The sequence below is a fragment of the Myotis lucifugus genome, unplaced genomic scaffold, assembly GCF_000147115.1.
Source record: "Myotis lucifugus unplaced genomic scaffold, Myoluc2.0 scaffold_482, whole genome shotgun sequence".
NCBI classification, from domain to species: domain Eukaryota; kingdom Metazoa; phylum Chordata; class Mammalia; order Chiroptera; family Vespertilionidae; genus Myotis; species Myotis lucifugus.
Window position 1 is genome coordinate 137,262 of NW_005871530.1, and position 9,591 is coordinate 146,852.

At 59.1% G+C, this 9,591-nt stretch overlaps 1 protein-coding gene across 1 annotated transcript; it reads right to left on the reverse strand.

The window, feature by feature from the left end:
• Positions 1–847: 847 nt before the first annotated feature.
• ZNF8 (zinc finger protein 8) lies at positions 848–9,456 on the reverse strand. Its single transcript, XM_023744709.1, is given in 6 exon segments — positions 848–1,793; positions 1,795–2,986; positions 3,553–3,666; positions 5,273–5,368; positions 5,635–5,761; positions 9,279–9,456. Coding segments are annotated over 6 exon segments (1,743 nt in total). The 5' UTR covers positions 9,351–9,456; the 3' UTR covers positions 848–1,651.
• Positions 9,457–9,591: the final 135 nt, after the last annotated feature.

Below are 9,591 nucleotides of genomic sequence, written 5' to 3' on the forward strand. Positions count from 1 at the left end.
TGGCACCGACATCTGGGGCCTCCAGCAGGGACCCCATACAAGGTGGGGTCACACAATTCACGAGGCGCCCCAGAACACCTGGTGGCGTGAGGCCAGATCAGAGGGCATTTCACCAGGCAAAGCGAGGAGCAGCTGATGGGCAGGCTGGAGATGGCGACAAACTCCCCCCCCAGAACGAAGATAAGACTGAAGAAGAGCCCTCGCTGGTGTGGCTCAGTGGACAGAGCGTCAGCCTGCAGACTCAAGGGTCCCAGGTTCCACTCCAGTCAAGGGCACATGCTCGGGTGAGGGCTCGATCCCCAGTGAGGGGCGTGCAGGAGGCAGCCCATCAAGAATTCTCTCTCATCATTGATGTTTCTGTCTCTCCCTCTCCCTTCCTCTCTGAAATCAATAAAAAAACAAACAAACAAACGTAAAACATTGTTAGCACAGCCCCGACCAACCAATTTACAGTTTGTGAAATGGCGGCTGGTGCTGGGCGCGGTGTCGCTACCTTGGCAGTGTGCACATTATGGGATGGTGAGCAGCATCCCTGCCTGAGCCCACAGATGCAGTGGCCCTGCCTCCTGCAGTCATGACAACCAGACATCACCAATGGAGAACCAACCTGCGGCTCCGAGCAGCACTGGCTTTCCCAGGAGCAGTGGCATCTCAGGGCTTCTGTGCCGTCTGCTTTGGGCATGAGGGTGGCTGATGGGGGTGGGGGCCAAGCTACTCTAAAGCCCGTGAAGTGCAGACTGGCCCTGGGGACCCCGCGTGTACGTATGAAACAATCTGTGTGTTGTGTGAACGGAGACCCTCGGCAGGCTTCACGGGTGGACACACACTAATCCTGCATTCTGAGAACTTCCCAGAAATGCAATGGCATTTTATTTTGCTCAAAACCTTTCCAAGAGCGAGTCAACTCTCTGAAGATCCACCTCCCGCCCTGGCAGGTTTCTCAGTGGTTAGAGCACCGGCCCGTGGACTGAAGGGTCGAGGATTAATTTCTGGTCAAGGGCACGTACCTTGGTTGCAGATTCAATCTGTGGCTCCCTTTGGGGCACGAGTGGGAGCAACCAACCGATGTGTCTCTAACACATCAGTCTCTCTCTCCCCTCTGCACCTGTCCCTTCCACTCTCTAAAAAAATAGTCCATAGGGAAATGTTTTTTATTCTTCTGGTGAGGATTAAAAAAAAAAAAAAAATCATCCCGGACAGGAATGCCCCTCACAATGCTTCCTGGCCAACCTCAGACCCAGTTACTAGACGACACCCACAGGCCCTGCCAGGTCCCCGGCATGACAGCTCGGTCAGGAGATTCCGCACCGGCTGGGTACACGTTACTCCATTATAATGACTTTTGCTTTAATTATTTTTTACAAAATGGGGCCTATGTTGGCTTTCTAACGTGACCTGTGAACCCGTTTCAGGTTCCCAGAGGCAATAGTAGAAAATATGAGTTTAAAGGGTTTGCCGGGCTCGATAGACCAGAGGCCCCCCAAGCTCCGGCGTCTGGGGAGAGCGGAGGCCCCCCAAGCTCCGGCGTCTGGGGAGAGCGGAGGCCCCCAAGCTCTGGCGTCTGGGGTGAGCGGAGGCGCCCAGGCCTTCCTCCCTTGTGGTCAGCCCACGCGGCCTCTGGGCCGGTTCGGTCACTGCAGTGCCTGTCCCCCTAGGGGGACTCCTTGATGTCAAACACCACGGACGCGCCCACGGGCGGCTCCTCCACCGCAATCACGTGCACGGGCTTCCGCTCCTGCACGATCCCCTGGATGTCAAACAGAGCGAGCGCCTTGCCGGCAGGCGGGCCCATCCCCGGGGGCCTCACCCGGGCGCAGGTGAGGAATCGAGCTGCGGCCCAGGGGCTGCTCCGGCCGCCGCCGCCTCCGCCCGCGAGGCCCGTCCCGCGTGTGCGTCACCTGGTGCCGGATGAGGTGCGAGCTCTGGATGAAGCACTTCCCGCACTGGCCGCACCGGAAGGGCCGGTCGCTGCGCGGGGCGCTCTCCCCCGGGGCCAGGGCCGAGTCGCAGCCCAGGGCGCCCGCCCACGGGTGCGCCGCGAGCGCCGCCTGCTGGAAGATGAGCCGCTGGCGGCACTCGTAGGGCTTCTCGCCCGCGTGCTTGCGCTGGTGCTGCGCCAGCGAGGAGCTGTGCCGGAAGCCCTTGCCGCAGTGGTTGCACTCGTAGGGCCGCTCCTCCGTGTGCGTCCGCAGGTGCAGGAACAGGCAGGTGGTCCGCGAGAAGGCCTTCCCGCACACGCTGCAGGCGTAGGGCTTCTCGCCCGTGTGCGTGCGCCGGTGCCGGCCCAGCGAGGAGTTCTGGTTGAAGGCCCGGCCGCAGTCCTGGCAGGCGTAGGGCTTCTCGCCCGTGTGGATGCGGCGATGCACGGTGAGGTGCGTGCTGTGGCAGAAGGACTTGCCGCACTCGGCGCACTTGTAGGGCTTGTCCCCCGTGTGGATGCGCTCGTGCTGCACCAGCGAGGAGTTCTGGCTGAAGGCCTTGCCGCACTCCTTGCACGTGTACGGCCGCTCCCCCGTGTGGATGCGCTTGTGCACCGTGAGGTGCGCGTTGTGGTTGAAGGACTTGCCGCAGTCCGCGCACTTGTAGGGCTTCTCGGGCGGGGGGCCGGCCGCGAGCTCCGCCAGGGCCCCGGCCCCGCTGTCCCACGGCGGCTCCGCGGAAGCCGGGCTGCTTGGCTGGGGGCGGCGGGGAGGGGGCCCCCGAGTCTTGTGGGCCTGCGAGTCCGGAGGGACAGGCGGAGGCGCTCCCAGGAGCCTCGGGGAACAGGCCAGGTCTGCGCTCGGGACACGGCTGTCCCCGAGGCCGAGGCTCTCGGGGCTCCTCCTTGAGCGGGGGCTTCCTCGAGGCAGAACTCCGCCGGCCTGCAGCCATCCTGGTCCTCCTCGGGCGCCCGGACGCGGCCCCCGCAGCCCCAGCCTTCCCCCGGGGCGGGGCGGGCGGCGGCCCCCGGGAGGCCTGTCCTGTCCGTGACACCGGACGGCGCTTCCTCAGGAAGGACCTGCCCCGCGGGCGGCGCGGGCCCTTCAGGTCCCGGGTCCCAGCCTGGAAGAAAGCAGAGCGCTGATGAGGCCGGGAAGGAACAGAGGGGAGTCGGCCCCCCAACAGCCCGGCCCCCCCCCGCGGGCCGAGGTCTGCTCTTCCGCCAACACCAGTGCCCGCTGCACCCACAGCTGCCGTCACCCATCCTCCGACCTAACGTCCAGGCCCCTCCTCGGCGGGGCGTCCGCCCAGAGCACAGGCGGGAAACGAAGTGCCCCAGTGACGGATGGCTTTTATGTCTGTTTTTAAACTTTAGCTTTTACTTTTTCACTCACAGCTGACATCCAATACCGGTACCGGTATATTAGTTTTAGGTGGACAACCCAGTGATTAGACTTTATATCACTTAAGTGATCAGGTTTTTGTGTTTGAAAAGGGCTGTAGGAAAAAAAAAAAAAAGAATATGCAACACAGACAGGAGGGATTCTAAAGCTCCGGCCTGCTGTCCAGTCACAGCCACGGAGGCATCGCCGTGGAGGGTCTGCAGGCGGCAGGAAGGTCGCCATCAGCTGCCCTTAACCCTCACAACAGGGAGCTGGGCCCCGGCCGCTGTGGCTGTTGGCTGAGCATGAAGGTCACCGGTTCGATTCCCAGTCAGGGCACATGCCTGGGTTGTGGGTCTGGTTCCTAGTCAGGGTGCATGAGGGAGGCAACCAATCAATGTTTCTCTCTCCGCCCTTCCTCTCTCTAAAATCAATAAAAACGTATTTAGGGAACATGTAGGAAGCAACCTATCAGTGGGCCTCTCTCACATCAATTTCTCTCCCCCCTCCTTCCCTTCTACTCTCTTTAAAAATCAATGGAAAAAATATCCTCTGGTGAGGATTAAAATAAAAAATACAAAGAAAAAAACCGAAAAAAGAATCGGGGTTACCCAGGTGGCCTCAAAGCCACCCCCTCAACGTTATGGGACGAGGGAGGGAGGAGGGGGAGCCCCTGTGCAGGAGCCTCTTGGAGCTGAGAACAGCCCTTGGACGATGGTCTGCAAAGACCCAGGACCCTCAGTCCCAGGACGCCCAGAGCTGAACTCGGCCAGCAACCCGGTGCGGCCTCCCAGTGAGCCCACCCCAGCCCGGCTGACACAGCCCGGCTGACATGACTACGGCCGTGTGACCCGGAGCAAGAAAACCAGCCGGTCTGACTGACAGAACTGAGACACTGGTTTTTTTAAACTTACCTTTATTGTTGGAAGTATTACAAATGCCCCTTTTTCCACCATTGACCCCTTCTAGCCCACCCCGCTCTCCCTGCCCAATGTGCTTTGTTTTAAGCCAGGGGTCCTCAAACTACGGCCCGCAGGCCACATGCAAATACAAATATTGTATTTGTTCCCATTTTGTTTTTTTACTTCAAAATAAGATATGTGCAGTGTGCATAGGAATTTGTTCATAGTTTTTTTTTAAACTATAGTCCAGCCCTCCAACGGTCTGAAGGACAGTGAACTGGCCCCCTGTTTAAAAAGTTTGAGGACCCCTGTTTTAAGCTGTTATGTTCATGGTGATAGAAAACAGACTACACGCAGCCTGCAAAGCCTAAAATACTTGCTATCTGACCTCAGATGCTGGGGATCAAGCAGTGACCCCAACAGATGGAGAGCCTGCCTTCAGGAGCTGGGAGCAGACGCTGAACGAAGCCTGGAGCAGCAGCCTGGGGGCTCAGGGCAGGCGAGCAGCTCAGTTTTAGAAAACCCGAGTCACAGGCCACAAGGTGGTGGGGTGCCCACCTCAGGACCCCTGGGGAGCTGCAGTGCCCAGGCCTCCAGGCCCAGGAGGGCCCCCTGCTTAGTGCACTGAGGTGAAGGTGGACCCATTTTCTCTGGCGGCTGCAGCCACCACCGGACTCAGCACCAGGGGAGCAGTGACCTTCAGCCCATGGGGACAGCGACCTTCAGCCCATGGGGACGGCGACCTGGAGCCCATGGGGACGGCGACCTGGAGCCCATGGGGACGGCGACCTGGAGCCCATGGGGACGGCGACCTGGAGCCCATGGGAACGGTGACCTGGAGCCCATGGGGACGGTGACCTTCAGCCCATGGGGACGGTGACCTTCAGCCCATGGGGACGGTGACCTGGAGCCCATGGGGACGGCGACCTGGAGCCTGCCTTCCTCTGGACTTGGCCTCGCCCGCCCTTTCCCCTTTCTGGACCTTCCCCGTAACCTTTCGCTGTGAGCACTGGTCTGGAGGACCCGGCTCACCACCCCTTTCCAGCAGCGCCCCGTAGGGATCCCCACCTGGACAGCAGCCCTGGGCGAGTCCTCGCTCCACCACCCACAGCTCAGCGCCTCGCTCCAGCTGGGAGATGACTTCCGGTTTGGGAAGCTCAGGCCCTGGAAACAGAGAGAAACGGAATGTGGGTTCTGCTCAGGACACGAAGGAGCAGCCCCGCCCCAGCCCTGGACCCCTGACCGCCAGGCGGGGAGTCTCACACAAGAGAAGGCTCTGCAATGGGACAGGGAAGGGCAGACACCTCCCCGTCCACATGTCCCTCAGGGATGGAGAACCCAAGGTCCTGGTCCCCAGCCCAAGGCCTACGACCTGTTACCCACGAAGAATTAGTGCAGGAATCTGCTCTCAGCTCGGGTGGCGGCCTCACCCACAGACAGCAGGTGCCCGAAGGTCTCCAGCATCACGTCCCGGTACAGCGTCCTCTGCTCAGGGCCCAGATGCCCCCACTCCTCCGGGGAGAAGTCCACGGCCACGTCCCGGAAGGTCACCGGCTCCTGAAACATCACACACAGGCCCCATCAGTTGGGTTTCCCCTCAGCGCTTACAGGAAGAGGAGGAGTGGGGAGGAGGAGAGAGAGCACGTCCTGGGATGTGAGCGGGTCCCGCTGGCACCCACTGGGTTCTACATGTCCCTGTGGACGGCACAGCGAGGACGTGTGAGAGCCGCCAGCACGATCGAACCACCCACCGCAGACCCACAACGATCTCAGACAGCTGAGGGTGCGGACAGAGACCGTCTGCGCTCCTGCCTCGCAGATCTGTGGGCCACAGAACGGCTGCTGTCAAGGCCCCGGGCCTGGGGTGGTTTGTTATGCACCTACAGTTTACACGAACCCTCAGGCTCAGCCAGGCCTGTCCTCTGACAAGAGGGTCACAGTGAGAGTCAGAAGCCCCCCTGCCTCAGGAACCGGGCAGGCGCCCAGGGCTGGCGTGGCCAATGTGAGCGTTTAACCCGAGGGCGACACCGGAGGGGACAGGGAATGGGCCCGTGTACAGGGCAGCTGGACTCACTGACTGTGGGGAAACGCGGGCCTCAGTGGTCAGAACTGCCCGTCTCTGGTGAGAAGCTGAAAATTAGGTCAGCTTAATTTTTAGAAATTGGTACAATGTACTTAAAACGTGTCCCACAGCCCTGGCCGGTGTGGCTCAGTGGATAGAGCGTCGGCCTGTGGACTGAAGGGTCTCAGGTTCCGTTCCAGTCAAGGGCAGGGACCTCGGTTAGAGGCTCGATGGCCGGGCCTGGTCAGGGTGCGTGCCAGAGGCCACCAATCGATGTGTCTCTTCCTGTCTCTCCCCCTCCCTCCCACTCTCTCTAATCAACAGGAACATGTCCTCAGATGAGAACTGACAACAACATAGAGCAGCCCAGAGCAGGGACCCAGCCTGCCTCCTCGTTTCCTGTCTCCTCGGGGCCGTGGCGGGGGCTGCCTGGCTGTGAAACACGCCCTCCAGGACCAGCAGGGAGCCGCGTGCAAAAGCATGAAGTTGGTCCCCACCTCACATAAACGTTAACAGCGGAAACGACTGAACTCTTAGCGGAAAACACAGGGACAGTCTTCCTACCCTGGACTTGGCAGAGGACTCTGAGATACGACAGCAAAAAGCACAAGAAATAAACGGAACGTCCTCAACATGAAGACCTTTCGTGCCCCAAAGGAAACTCCAGCGAACAGACACCCACATAATGGAAGGTACTAATTGCAAAACACACACTAATCTGATAAAAGATTTGTATCCAGAAGATACAAAGAACTCTTACAACTCAATAATAAAGGCCACATAATAAACTAACAAAGGAGCCGAAACCGGTTTGGCTCAGTGGGTAGAGCGTCGGCCTGCGGACTGAAAGGTCCCAGGTTCGATTCTGGTCAAGGGCATGTACCTTGGATGCGGGCACATCCCCAGTAGGAGGTGTGCAGGAGGCAGCTGATTGGTGTTTCTCTCTCATCGATGTTTCTAACTCTCTATTTCTCTCCCTTCCTCTCTGTAGAAAATCAATAAAATATATTAAAAAAAAACAAAAACTAACAAAGGAGCTAAAAGAAAACCTCCAAGCAGATAGAGCCCTGGCCCGGGAGAGCGCAGTCCCCACCGGCCGAGGGTGCAGGTGTGAGCCCAGGTCGGGGCAGGTGCAAGAACCCGCCAACGGCCTGGACAGTGTGTCCAGGTCCGGCGCCCTCCCCTGCGCAGAAGGGTTGCCCGTTGGATTCTCCTCAGGGCACAGGCCTGGGTTTCGGGCTCAATCCCCAGTGGGGGGCGTGCAGGAGGCCGCTGACCCATGTTTCTATCTCCTCGCTAAGCATAGACTTAAGGACCAGGAGGTCCCAGAAACCCCAATCAGAAAGGATATATGCACTCCTATGTTCATAGCAGCACAATTCACCATAGCTAAGATCTGGAAACAGCCTGAGTGCCCATCAGCAGATGAATGGATTAGAAAACTGTGGTACATCTACACGATGGAATACTACCGCTATAAAAAAAAGAAGGAACTTTTACCATTTGCAACAGCATGGATGGAACTGGAGAGCATTATGCTCAACGAAATAAGCCAGTTGGAGAAAGATAAATATCACATGATCTCACCCATGTGTGGAATATAATGATCAACATAAACTGATGAACAAGAATAGATCCAGAGACAAATGGCAGGGGAGGTGGAGGGGGGTGGGTTTAGAGAGCAACCAAAGGACTTGTATGCATGCACATTAGCAGAACCAATGGACACAGACACTGGGGCTGTGGGGGCTGGCCCGGGTGGGAATGGCTGGTGGTGGGGGTGGGGCGTCAATTGGGGGGGAAAAAGGAGACATATGTAAAACTTTAGACAATAAAAAAAATTATAAAAATAAGCAAATAATAATGATAAATACAAAAGATATATATATAGATCCAGGAGGTCACAGTTCAATTCCCAGTCAGGACACATGCCTGGGGCTCAGGCTCAATCCCCAGTGGGGGCCGGTGCAGGAGGCAGCTGACCCATGTTGCTCTCTCACATCGATGTCTCTCTCTCTCTCTGCCCCCTCCCTCCCTCCCTTTCTGCTAAAAATCAGTAAACATATCCTCCAATGAGGATTAAAAAAAAAAAAGAAGTTCAAAGATGCCAGCTTCAGGAATTCTGAGTGACATTTGTCTCCTTACAATGGGGAGAAGCAGTACTTTATTTTTTATTATTATTTTTTTTTAAATAAAGTTATTCATTTTTTAAATTTATTGATTTCAGAGAGGAAGGGAGGGAGAGAGAGAGAGAAACATCAATGGTGAGAGAGAATCATGGATCGGCTGCCTCCTGCACGCCCCGCACTGGGAATCGAGCCTGCAGCCCAGGCAGGTGCCCTTGGCCGGAATCGAACCCGGGACCCCTCAGTCCGCAGCCCGACGCTCTATCCATTGAGCCACACCAGCTAGGGCGGCATTTTACTTTTTTAAAATTGATTTTAGAGAGAGGAAGGGAGAGAGAGAAACATCAATGAGAGAGGATCAGGCACCAGCTGCCTCCTGCACGCCCCCCTCCTCCCCACCCCCCCCAACTGGGGAAGGAGCCCGCAGCGCCCCGACCAGGACTTGAACCCTGACCTCCCGGTTCATAGGTCACGCTCCGCCAGACAAACACAGGCAGCGGCCACTTGGCCTGGACTCGCGGGGCTGGGGGTCGGGTGCCTGCCCACCGCGACCCGCACGGCTGCCCTCAGCCCCGGGGGTGGCGCCGGGCCCCGGGGTGTCTCTCCGCCCCTCACGGGGGCGGGGCCGCCTGACGTCTCCTCGCCTCCCGAGGGGCTGCCCGGCCCGCAGGCCAGGGTCCCGGGAAGGACCCTCAGCCGCATCCGAGCCCCGGGAGGCGGGGAGCGGCCGCGCACCCGCTCTCGGGGACCCCCAGCCGCGCGCCAGGCCGCGCACGCGCACCTCGCCTCAGTTTCCCCGCGCGCCGCGGGGGTGAAAGGTCAGACGCGGAGGGAGACGTCCGGCCGGGCCCGCGGCCCCCGTCGTGACGGCTATTGTTACTGTTACCTGAGGCCGTCCCGGCGGCGGCCCCGGCGTCACCGCCATCGCCAGTGCGGCCGCTTCCTCCTCAGGGTCCATCCTGGGCCGAGAGGTCGAGGACCAGAGCGCGGGGCGACCCCAAACCCGAGAGCCGCCCCCGACGCAGGGTCCGCTCTTGCTCGTCCGCCGCGGGACAATGGCGGCCGCTCTGGGGACGTCCAGACTACAACTCCCAGAAGGCCGCGCGGCGCGTGGCAGCGCGCAACCAATAGGGTCTCCTCTTGTTGAGGCTTCGACCAATGGGAGACTTCTGGCATCGGGCCAATGGGAGCCTCCGCCT